Source organism: Gopherus evgoodei, chromosome 2, assembly GCF_007399415.2.
Source record: "Gopherus evgoodei ecotype Sinaloan lineage chromosome 2, rGopEvg1_v1.p, whole genome shotgun sequence".
Classification (NCBI taxonomy): Eukaryota; Metazoa; Chordata; order Testudines; family Testudinidae; genus Gopherus; species Gopherus evgoodei.
The window spans coordinates 179,472,288-179,484,954 of NC_044323.1; the positions used below are offsets into that span (position 1 = coordinate 179,472,288).

Here is a 12,667-nt window from a genome sequence, read left to right on the forward strand (position 1 = left end):
GTGCTCCCGGTCTTCGGGGCACTTCAGCGGCGGGTCCCAGAGCGAGTGAAGGACCTGCCACAGAATTGCCGCCGAAGACCTGGAGCGCGGAAGGACCTCCCAGCTGCCAAGGGTGGCAAAAGGCCGCCCCCCCCAAATTCTGGTGCCCTAGGCGACTGCCTAGGTCGCCTAAATGGAAGTGCCGGCCCTGAGTATAATGGTTGCATTCAGGCAATCAGAGTCATAACTAGAAGAGGTCCAAATCAGGGATCTGACTCAAGGTCGTCCCTATCTATGGTGGTGCCCTACGCAGCCCAAGCACCTGCACCCCCCCCATGTGGGGGGCTGGCTTCTCTGAGGGGGGGGAGAGAGGAGCTGCGCTCAAGGGCTGCATGGGCAGGAACTGTGAGGGGGCAGCAGCAGCAGGGCAGGGAGGCGCGGGCAGGGGCGGTTCTAGCCATTTCGCCGCCCCAAGCACAGCGGCACGCTGTGGGGGGCGCTCTGCCGGTTCTGCAGCTCTGGTGGACCTTCCGCAGGCGTGCAGATGCGCCACTGAACCCGTGGGACCAGCGGACCCTCCACAGCGATGCCTGACCCTGGGCGTGGGGAATTAGCGGTGGGCCTGGCAATGGCAGCAGGAGGCAGAGCGATCTGGCCCCAGCCCACTCTGCTACGCTCCCCTCCCCAGCTCTCAGCCCTGACACTTGGGTCAGGGGGCTTGGAGGAAGGGGTCAGGCCTGCCCCCGCATTCAGCGGCGATGGTGGCGGGAAGTGCAGCAATGCAGCTGGTAGCTGGCAGAGCAGGCTGGGATCAGGTCATTCTGCTTCCTGCTGCTGCTGGTGAGTGCAGGGGTGGGCCTGACCACTTCTGCTGGCTCCAGTACCCCCGTTAATCCTGTGGGCTGCATTGCTCGGGAGAAGGAGTGGAATGGGGGCAGGATGGAGTAGGGGGCTGCTCGGGGGAAGGAGTGGAATGGGGGCAGGATGGAGTAGGGGGCTGGCCGCTGCGTATTCTGCATATGCCTAAGCACAGCCCTGATCTGACTATCTTCAGACAGGCCCATGGGCTTGCAGGCACACATTCAGACTGAACTCTGAAATGACCCCATCCCATTGCCTTGCAATTCTTCCCACTGATCGAAAATGTCCATCCTCTCCTATGTTACCCCATCACCTCAATCTGCTCCTTTTCTATTTGCTCCCAAGTCCCTAGTGTGTCTGCTCCTTCTTCCTTCTACTAATATCTCTACTCACTTAAACTGGTGTCTGCCTGCATTCAATATTCCCTAAGGCAGCTGACTGTCTCTTTACATGTGATACTTCTGGGGCCATTGGCTCAGCCAGAAGAGTGGAGTCTCCAGGCAGACCCGCTGAGAGAATTTGAGGACAGGGATTTGGAAGTTCTCCCATCACTTTAGTACCTCAGCTCTCTCATGTGCTCACCTCAACAAGCCAAACAGAGATGAGAGGAAGGGCCAGTCAATAGCATTCCTACATAGCTTTCTGAACTTGTGGGAGCTGCTGGGTTGGGATTGATGTCCATTATCCAGTAAAGGGTAGTAAAAAATTACTAGAGAGAGGTGGTGTTTTTTTTTTTTTTGAATTGGCAATGTTTCCATATAAGAGGGTTTTGAAGAAGCTAGAACTACTTTAGTTTGAAAAAGAGAATTAGAGGAGATGTGCTCTGCCCCATTTCATAATACGGGAATAGGGTGGGATGGGATAGGAATACGGGAATAATACAAGAATAAGAGGAGCAAATGCAAAACTAAATAAATGCAATGGATTTGGGGAAATACTTTTAAAAAAGGAATGTCCAGCTAACCTAGGGAACTCACTGCTGCAGGGTGTTACTGAGGTGAATAGGTTGGTGAGAGGAAAATAAAATTGACTAATAGCAGTTTAGCATTTATTTGACTAAGAATAATATCTGTAAAGATAAAATTACAAGGGACAATGATCTCTGTACTTCAAGGCACAACCAGTTTAATAGCTAGAGATAGGAAATCTCCTCCATCCCTCTTAACAGAATACAGTAGCACAATCTGCTACTTTTTTACATCTTCATAGGGTTCATTCTCCATTAGTGACTGATGGAGACTGGACCGGTGGGCTACTGATCAGTTCTGATATGGCAATTCCTATAGGATGTGCCCTGGATTCTGTGGGATTCACTCACCTTAAGTTCAATTTACTTTCCAGAGTCCTTTCATATAGCATGGGAATTTGATTCATATGCAGGCTGTTTGTGCATTAGTATTTTTTTCTTCACATGCATTTGAGACTCTTTATGGCTTTTAAGGGCTTGTCCTCACTAGGTTATTTTTTTAATTAAATTAAAAATCATGGTCTTTCCTGTCAACTCTGCTTTTGTGACAAGTGGTCAAAGAATTTACTCAAATTTCTCCTAGCTTTAACTGGACCAACTAGCTCGCTCTAAAGTACAGCTCCTTTGTCTCCACTAGAGTTCTCACAGGAGTTAGTTAATTAAATGGAGTTAGGTAACTGCATCTAACACCACACCTTTAAACCCTAATCTAGACAAAGCCAAAGAGACTGTAGGCCTGGTCCAAAACCCAGTGAAGTCAACAGACTCCCATTGTCGTCTTTTGAGTTTTTTGGACTAGGCCCTATGTGCATAAAGCAAATGTGTGGTGCATATTTCTGTGCATGCTGAAATTGTAAATGTGGGGCACAGGGACTATGACACTAATTATTGTTCCATTAGTTGAATTATTTTCCTGAAATAAAAATATCTATGATGATGGAGGGAGGTTTGACGTCCTCGGGACTGACACACGATGGAGTTTGTTTTGAGAGAGGCTGTGCAGGGGCAGAACAGGGGTGCTAATGGAGTCAGGCACTGGTATGAATTATCTATCCTGTTGATTTCCATAAGTGGTCTTGACTAAATTAGTCAAAACAGGTTGACCACTCACTGCCTTTCAGCTTAAGTCAGCAGAGCATGACACAGGTATTCTGGAGACCTTGTACATAGGGTGTGCCAAAACCTTTTAGTCTGAATAAAACCCTACCTTTTGAAGGCTACCATGAAAATGTGACCACTCTTTGGGTTTCCCAGTGAAATGTTTTTGTAAGGCATTGTGTCAACATTAGAGATTGACGAATGTACCTTTTTTACATGTGGGAAGGGGATGATGCCTCACATGGCCGTTCTCATTTTGATGGTGATCTTGGACAAAGCACTTAAAGCTACACACTGTTAAAATCTAAATAGCAATACATTAATTAATAAATGTCTGGTACAAAGACCTGATAAATGTAATCAAACTGAGTCCGAGTTTACACTAAAACTGTGTCTCATAACTCAGTCTCTCTTTTTTTATTTAGAAAAAGTGGAAAAATACTACAATGTAGTATTGAGTTACTGTACTTATTGTGCTTTCTTATTGTTCAGAACCCCATTGGCTGCAGTGAAGTAGTCTTTATGGAAACCATTCCTGATTTCTGTCACAGGAGGGACCTTCTTCATATCGGTTCTTGAAGGCCTTTTCTGGTATGTCTATAAAGAGCAAAATCCCAAGGTAAATAATTGGTTTCATTTAGTAGAGGTGTGCACGCGCACACACACACACACTACGTCTTACAATTAATTGTAAAAGTTTAACTTGAGCTCTCAGCTGTTCTCTAGAGGCAAATACGTATCAGATTACAGGTTGAACTAAGGGAGCTATGCTATGTACAATATGGGAAGTCTTTACTGATATTACTGTAACACCTAAAGATCTCGACTGAGGCAAAGGACCCATTGTGCTAGGCACTGTATGGACACACAGAGTAAGAAAGCGCCCCTGCCCCGAAGACTGAAATAACACGGGCAAAGGAAGTGCTCTTATCCCCATTTTCCATATGAAGAATTGAGGCACAAAGAGACTATCCAAGGTCTATGGCAGAACCAGATCTTTTGAGTCACAGTCCTAATACTTGACTACCTCACAGGGCTAGTGTAAGGTGCTCAGATACTGGAGCGATGATAACCATATAAAAGCCTAGAAGGGGAAAAAGTAAAACATTTCACAAAGGCAACCAAATGGCTGTAAGATACCACCATGATGGGTGCAGGATAGGAACCCTAATAGAACAGGATGATGGGTCACTTCTGCTTAGACCAGAACCCTTGAGCTACTGTGCTGTGCGTATTATACACATCACTGTGCCTTTCATTGATTGTACTTTATATATCTCTCATTTAATTTTCTTCCCTTTTTGATTTTTTTAAATCTTTATTTTAAGCAAACATTTATTTTAACAAGTACTGTATCAGAGAGGTAGCCATGTTAGTCTGTATCCACAAAAACAAGGAGTCTGGTGGCACCTTAAAGACTAACTGATTTATTTTGGCAAACCTCAACCTGTTTGTTTTAAGACCTCAGCAGGCTCCAGAGCCCATACTGTAGAGCTGATATTTTTAAATGGTACATTTTAACTTTCCTGTCACCTGTAATTTCTAAAATTATTTTTCATTTACAAACTTGAGAAATGTATTGCACCTGACACTTCAATTTGATGCTCACTTTTAGAGCTAAGCACCAATGCCTGTTGACTTTTTCTAACAATGCTCTTTCTATGTGAGTCTCCCCAAAATATTAAAAATTTATAGAGGTTCCTTTTCTTTCATCTGCCTCTCCAACCTCTAGCCAGAGTCCTTTACTTAGAACTAGTAGTGTTTTGCGGATGTATGACCCATATTTCTTTGACTCACATAAAACAGTTTGTGGTCTCTCAATAGGCCTCTTTATCATCCCAACTGGTAAATGAGAAACTAGATGTTAATGGGCATGCATTCTACTGAGGAAAATGCAGATAAGTTTAAGTGGGTATCTGTGCTGATCAGCAGTTAATCTATTTTCAATAATTAATAAAAATTATTATTAATCAGTCTAAATACTGATTTCAACAAGATCAGGGGCTATTGCGTTATCTTTGACTTACCTGAAGAGATTAGGTAAGGCACATCTAAACTGGCAGTTACATTGCCAGCAGTTACAGAGCTGCTCAGAGAGTGCTGAAGGGAAACCTCTGTTGTGTGTTCACACTACTAGCTGTCTGCGCAATAGCATGTTCACATTTGCAGCACTTACATCAGTATTCAGAGCGGTGCTATCCCACAGAGCATCTCTTCCTCTTTTGCTGTTAAGATTTGTGGGAAGGTGAAAGGGTTGCGGGGCATCCTGGGTCCTGTCCCAAGGCCCTGTGATGCACTGCTTCACCTCCCAGCAATCCCTCCGTTTCTGTCCACAATTGGCACCATCTTTCAACGGTTTGTGTACTGCACACTTTGCCTCTTCAGTCTGCAGGAATGGATCCTGCACTGTTGATCAATATGATGCTCGCTGTCCTTAACACATCACGAGTGGCAGTGGAGTTATTTCTTAAACTACAAAGGCCAGCAGAGTTCAACACTGATCTCGCCACACATAGTAGCTACAACGTGAGATTGCTTGTGGCATTCATGAAGGTGCTGGCTACAGTGGAATGCCGTTTTTGGACTCAGGAAACCAGCACTGAGTGGTGGGATCACATGGTCATGCACGTCTGGGATGAGGAGCAGTGGCTGCAGAACTTTTGACTGAGGAAAGCTACATTCATGGCACTGTGTGATGAGCTCGCCCCAGCCTTGTGGCGCAAAGACACGAGAATGAGAGCTGCCCTGTCGTTGGAGAAGCACGTGCCGATTGCACTGTGGAAGCTGGCTACTCCAGACTGCTACCAATCGGTTGCTAGCCAGTTCGGAGTAGGAAAGTCAGCCTTTGGACTTATGTTGACGGAAGTGTGCAGGACCATTAACTGCATCCTTCTCTGAAAGATCGTGACTCTGGGCAATGTGCATGATATTGTGGATGGCTTTGCACAAATGGGCTTTCATAACAGCAGAGGGGCGATAGATGGTACACACATTCCAATTTTGGCACCAGGTCACAAGTACATAAATTGAAAGGGGGTATTTCTCAGTGGTTCTCCAGGCACTTGTGGATCACTGTGGGTGTTTCACGGACATTAACACAGGATGGCCAAGAAAGATGCATGACATGTGCATCTTTCGGAACACTGGCCCGTTCAAGAAGTTGCAAGCAGGGACTTTCCTCCTGGATCAGAAGATCATCGTAGGGGAAGTGGAAATGTCCATTTTGATCCTGGGAGACCCCGCCTGCCCCTTAATACCGTGGCTTATGAAGGATTACACGGGGCACCTTGAAAGCAGCAAGGAGAGTTTCAACAGGTTGAGCAAGTGCAGAATGACTGTGTGCGCTTTTGGCCATTTAAAGGCCCACTGGTGCTGCCTTTAAATGGACCTGGCTGATGACAATATTCCTATGCTTATAATGGCTCCATAATATTTGTGAAGGGAAGGGTGAAAGCTTCACTCAGGGTTGGACCACTGAGGTTCAGTGCCTGGAGGCTGAATTTGAACAGCCAGAGACCAGGGCTATTGGAGGGGCGCAGCATGGGGCCATAAGGATCAGGGATGCCTTGAGGAAGCAATTTTGAAGCTGAAATCCACTAATATTTGTTGCTATGCTTGGGAGTGTAGTGCTTGTAATGCTAGGAGGTGATTGTGATTGGTGCAGACGATGCACTATGAAGGCTTAAGAAAATTGCCTGTTGCTTTGCAGGGCTCTGTTTGCTTTCAGTTGATGGAATAAAGATTGCTTTCAAACCCAAACAATTCTCTTATTAAAAAAACAACAACCGGAGGAGAGAGATAAACAAAAAACACCTCAGCACTGTGGGGGATGCGGGAAGGCGGGGGTCTCCCGGGACAGTTAAAGATTTGTGTATGTCCAGGTATCATATGCAACCATGTCCTTTGCAGTACAGTGCGGCAGGTACTGTTCTTCAGCAGGGCTAAACTGCAGAGGGACGGGTGTTGAGTGCAGTGGGTAATGGGAGTCCACAGGGCTGGACTGTGATGGAGCAGGAGTGGAATGCAGCGGGTACAGACTGGAGCCAGGAGGTTGATAAGAGTGTGTTGGCAGTGTCTGGAAGGCACATGGGAAAGTTTTGCGACAGCAGCTGCAAGGGAGGATGGGTGTGGCACTGCTCAGTTGGCAGTGCTAGTAGCACCTGGAGCGTGTTTGCTTGGTGCTTCATAACCTTTAAGAGCTGCTTCGTTCTGGTGCACCACGTTCTCCTTTCGGTCCCTCTTCTTGCTGTCCTGCTGCTCCTTCAATTCATGGTTTTCAGCCACGGAGTGCATCATAATATCACGCAGAAAGTCCTCTTTAGTTTTTCGTAGCTGCTTTCTAATTCTGTGCAGCCATTTGGCTGGCAATAACCTTGGGAGCCCAGCCTCCCTCTTTGTTATCTCTGTGAAGCCAAAGTGCAACATTTTACAGAAGTAGTATTGTTTGCAACACACAGACCACTGATTCAGTGATTTAAAACGCAGCCACTATTCACATACCTGTCACTAACTGGCTGACCCCAGGCAAACACACATGAGCCACAAGACCCCCAAAATGATGAGGAACTGCAGAGGCGGGGAAATCACTCTTCCTGGACCCTGCTGTACACTGGGCATGTAGCTCTTGAGGAGAGGCAGCACTGTAGGGGGGACCTTATAATCATTACTGTCCCATAATTAACACAGTCTGTGGAAAATGTAGGAAGATATCTTACCGCTGAGGGTGAGCAGGGAATCAAGGGAGGGTCTTCTCCAAGACTGTGGCTTCCACCCTGGCCTTTATGGCTCGCCTATGTACAGCAATGGTCCCCCAGGCTGATGGCAGAGTGGCGTGGGAAAGTTACCCTTAATAGGGCAAGAACCAAAGAAGCTCTGCCAAAGAACCTGCGCAGCGATTGCCCAGTAGCTCCACGAGAGTTTCCTGGAGATCTGAGGCAGATTTCTGTGAAGTGAGGGAGTCAATCAACACTCTGTTCTGCTGCTCAGACTAGGTATGTGGAGGTATGTGCATAATACAGGCACAAGCCTGCTTTCTGCAACCCTCCTGGCCCCAAGAACTCGCTTCAGCAATTCCCAAAATCAAAGCCACTTACCAGGGGCTTCCTCTCCTGTTTGTGCTTCACCAAGTTCTGACCACTGTGACTGGCTAGCCTCCTCTGGGGTAGAGAAGGGCTCCTGGCTGCATGTATCTCTGGCCTCCGAGTCATCCTCTGCCTCTGGGTCCCCCTCTTCCTCCAAGATTTCCTCTTCCTGACTCAGTCCGCTATTGACTGTCACACGAGTTACCAAAGAATCCAGAGTGGTCTTCGCAGTGGAGGTGGGGTTGCCACCGAGTGTTGCATCTAGCTCTTTGTAGAACCGATAGCTCATGGGCACAGCACCAGAACAGTGTTTTGCTTCCCGCACCTTGTGGAAGACGTTTCGCAGCTCCTTCGCTTTGACCCTGCACTGCAGTGTGTCCCAGTCATGGCCCCTTTCTGTCATGCATCGTGAAATCTGTCTGTAGGTATCATAATTCCTACGGCTGGAGCGCAGCTGGGACTGGACAGCCTCCTCTTCCCAAATGCCAATGAGGTCCAGCAGCTCGGCATTGCTCCAAGCAGGGGATCGCCAGGAGCACGAAGCAGGCATGGTCACCTAGAAAGATGTGCTGAGACCACTGCATGCATCGCCGAGCAAACGGGAAGGGGACTTTCAATATTCCCAAGGAATTTAAGGGGTGGAGCACCTGAGGGCAGGGCAGTAGAGTTCGAATCGATGACCAGAGAGGTGAGAACAGGCATTGTGGGACACCTCTCAGAGGCTAACTGCAGTGCTGTAATCAACCAGGATGTCTACACTGGCACTGTGGTGCTGTAGCCCTGGCGCAGAAACCTGTATGCCTCTCACTGGAGTAGGTAGGTAGGTAGGTATGTATGTATTTATTTATTTTATTTATTTACAGTGCTGCAACTGCGCAGTTTCTGTGCACTGAGTGGCCTGGCCGTGTGTATACCTCAGGAGTTACACAGCAGAAAGCAGCTTTGTTGTGCAGAAACTTGCTAGTGTAGACAAGGCCTAAATGTAGAATTTCCAAAAACAGATACTCCTGCGCATTTGTGTTTAGACTGGGGAAACGTGTAAAATGATATCAAAATTCCACTCTTTCTTGGAGTTTTGTACCCTGAATCAGCATATCAAAATTTAAAAATTATATGGAGAAAATGTAAGGATGGGGAAAAAAAATAGTAAATGTATTTCAATTTACTTCTGCATTAGGATATTTCCAAGCATGCCTTTAAAAATAAAAGTAAAATGAAACTAATGCCTCAAAACCTGTTCAGTACACATTGAACACTGTTTAAATTGTATAGATAGGATCTGAGACCTGGTAACTGTTGGATGTGTGACCTACTAGGGAGTTGAATTAAACTATGATCCTGCATGAAAGGCTATTGGTCCAATTTTTTTTTATCTGATCAATTGGCTACAAGGATGTAATTTGAGACATAGCTCATTGTTGGCCCCATCTGATGCCCAGTTCTTCCACGGGTATTGGATAAGGCATTTTAATATACACATCACTTACTCAGCCTGAATTTTTCTCAATTTGCAGCCATTACAACAGGATTATCCACTGATAAAAGGCTCATTGTATTAAAACAGCACCAAATTCAGTCTTTGAGACTGGAATTTGCATTTTGCAGAGACTGCGTTGTTGTTGTTTGTTGTTTTTAAAGATATATTAAGCATAACTAACTCTTTTTGCCCAAACTCTGGTCTGCTGCATGGTTGCAAATACAGAATACCATACCCACCCCCAACTTCAGTGGGATTGCTCTGAATTTAAAATGATGATTAGTGGAATTGAGAACATAATTTGGCCTCCTGCATTTACCTAGCTGGATAGAATCAATTGAAAGGAAGTCTGGTTTAAATCCCAAAGATCTGTTAAAAGTTATGTTAATAGTTAAAAAAAAAAAAAAAACACAAACAAAAACAAATGCAGGGATGAAATTCTAGCCCCACTGAAGTCTAATGGAAGTTTTGCCATTGATTTAAATGGGGCCAGATTCCTTGATAGATACTTAGACAATTTATCAAGGTAAATCTGACACTTTATGATTAACTGATAAAAATTGTCCAGTTAGGAATGGCTATAATTTTGTTTTTAAATGTATTTTGCAGTTTATTATACAGAATTCTCCATTTAATGCCACTGTTTCTCATGAGAATTATCTTCTGTTCTCCATCAATAAAGGTGTATAGGGTTTTGGATATTCCTGCATATTTTCTACATCTATTCTAAATATGTCCTATTGCTTATTTGCATGTACTTGATTTTTCTTTATCTGGGGTGGAGTGGTGCCTTTTTTCATTTTTATGACTTATTTTTTTAAATATAAAGTGTTTTTTAAAAAAAAAAGACAATCCATGACAATTATTCATTACTCTTAGAACTGCCTATTATGATATTTCATATTGTCTATTGCATCTATATTTTTGGCTTGATTAATCCTGCCTTCACTCATGAGAATAAACCTTATGTTAGTAGTTCTGATGGAGTCAATAGGCCTAATTGCACAAGGAAGGCTGGAAGGATTAGTTCCTTCTAACCTGATCCTTCCAGCATCAGTAAATTCAGGCCAGAAGGAACTAAAGTCCTTCTATTGACTTCAGTCAGGCCTTTAATGCTCAAAAGTTAACACTTATCTGTCACTGTATTTCCTTTATTTTTATTGGCAGTTGAGGGCAGAAAGCAGCTTGCAGAAAGTGCTCAGAACACTGTAGAATTGGGCACTTAATGAGAAAGGAAATGGCATTTCCGTGAACTCAGGATCACTTAATTTTTGAAGGTATGTTTTTTTCTTTTCAAGTAGTTTATCCATATTCCTCAGCTGCTATAATAGCAAAAAACCAATCAAACAAAAAACAACAAACATAAATACCCACCAAAAACAAAAAAAAATCTGGTATTTTCTTTTAATAAAATGCTAACAATTTGATTGTATTAAGGTTTCTTATGTCATGGATCAGTCCATTTGGCAAAACATTCTAGATTTCTGATTTCTGGTAGCACAGTGCATGGTGGTATAAATTCACAGAGTTGCACTCATCAGCAAATCAGGAGCTTGATGAATAAATATAACCTGAAATTAGACCTCAGTGTAGGAGTTTTACTTTCCCCAGCTTACCTTAATATAAAAGTTTATAAACAGAATAACCAGTGTGGCCATGTATGAAAACTGGAACATGAGGCAACCAAATGGAAATCCACATGGCTTCACAACAGCACTAAGAGTGTGGATAATGGTGAGCAGAAACTGAATCTGTAAAAGACATACATTTTATTTATATACATTTAGATGAGGGTTTTTTTTGTTTGTTTGTTACTATTTGAGCATTTTCAGGAAAGAGGATGGTGATCATTTAATCAGGTATTTCCTATGCAATCTCCAGATTATAATTTTTTTGTAGTTTGTGAGCATTATGTTGGGGACATTGTTCTAAGCCTATCAGAATTATTCCCATATAAGGCCTAAAGAATTAAGGGTTGGGCATTTTATAGGTACTTTTGAAAACACAAGTTTTCTTCCAGGACTGGCTGGCAAACTGGTAGCTATGCTCTTTTAATAGGGCTGGGATGTCCCCTAGAACACTGTGCCGCCTACAGCATCATCTTTAAAGCAGAACCTGAGAGAAACCTGATGAATATCTGAGAACTGAAGAAGTCATTTCAAAAGACTGAGTTGAAAATGGAACATCCATTTTAAAGGAGAAACTAGAAGTCTGGGTCAGGTAGGTGTTGGTTGTGTTGGTAGGTGTAAGAACACAGCAAATAAAGGAGAAATGAGATGGGGGAGGGAGCTGCAAAAGATCTTTATTTTGGATTACCAAACATGGCCTAATTAACTGGATCATATGACCCTATCCAACCAAATGAATTATGCGGTACTCTATGGAACCAATGTACTGTATGTAGTTTTATTTAGAATGAGGCATTATTCTGTTTTAAGTGTGCAGGAAAACAAAAGACCTAAGATGCAGTCCTGATTCAAAGAATACACATTTTCACAAGATCGTTTTAGAGCTTTTTGCTGGTGTCTGTTCCCAAAATAAGAATAAAGAAGTCTTCTTTTTTTAAAATCTAAATATATAGAGAACATTCTACTACCAGTAAGAAGTGCAGCCTGATATGTTTTTGAAACAACACAATTCTTGATGTATTAAGGCTGACTACAAAGGGCACATGGCTTTGTGTACTTTATCCAGTCTAAAGCAGATTTTTCTAAATCAGAGAGTGTTTGTCTTGTGCTCTTGCTTCTTTATGTGATTTTTGCATTTTCTTATTGTACCAGGGCTACATTTCCTGTTTTGGAGAGACTTTGGTGCACGTAAGTAGCTGATGCACAACTTTTTGAAGAAAAAAAAAAAAAGTCATAGAATTTTAAAGCTTTATAGGAAAGTTATCTGAAAAGTATATCATTTTAACATCTTACAGAATTGATAGCTTTTATGACTTTTTAATCAGTGATGCATTTACCATGATTTAGTAGTGTCCATTTTCTATGAAGAAGGGCATAAATGATGGGAGGGTTTTTTATGATCTATGGAGTTTCTCCTAGAATCACCTCACGCACTGGTGTCGTGATATTTCTTTAAAAGGCGGCATGTAATGTATCATTTGAAATCTAATATCTCACTGATCAGTAATATTCTTGAGTCATGTATGTATGTGGTATGTATTAAGTGTTATGGCTATATGCTGAAATGATGACTAAA

At 43.4% G+C, this 12,667-nt stretch overlaps 1 protein-coding gene across 1 annotated transcript in view; it reads right to left on the reverse strand.

Annotated features, from left to right (window-relative positions):
* Nucleotides 1-497: 497 nt before the first annotated feature.
* The window catches only part of ELOVL2 (ELOVL fatty acid elongase 2), a 94,530-nt gene continuing 82,360 nt past the window's right edge, over nucleotides 498-12,667 (reverse strand). Inside the window, exons 7-8 of the mRNA XM_030552394.1 lie at nucleotides 11,080-11,214; nucleotides 498-3,502 (exon numbers count right to left, since the gene is read on the reverse strand). Coding sequence (XP_030408254.1) covers nucleotides 3,374-3,502; nucleotides 11,080-11,214 — 264 coding nt within the window. The 3' untranslated portion in view covers nucleotides 498-3,373. The remainder of the gene's footprint in view (nucleotides 3,503-11,079; nucleotides 11,215-12,667) is intronic.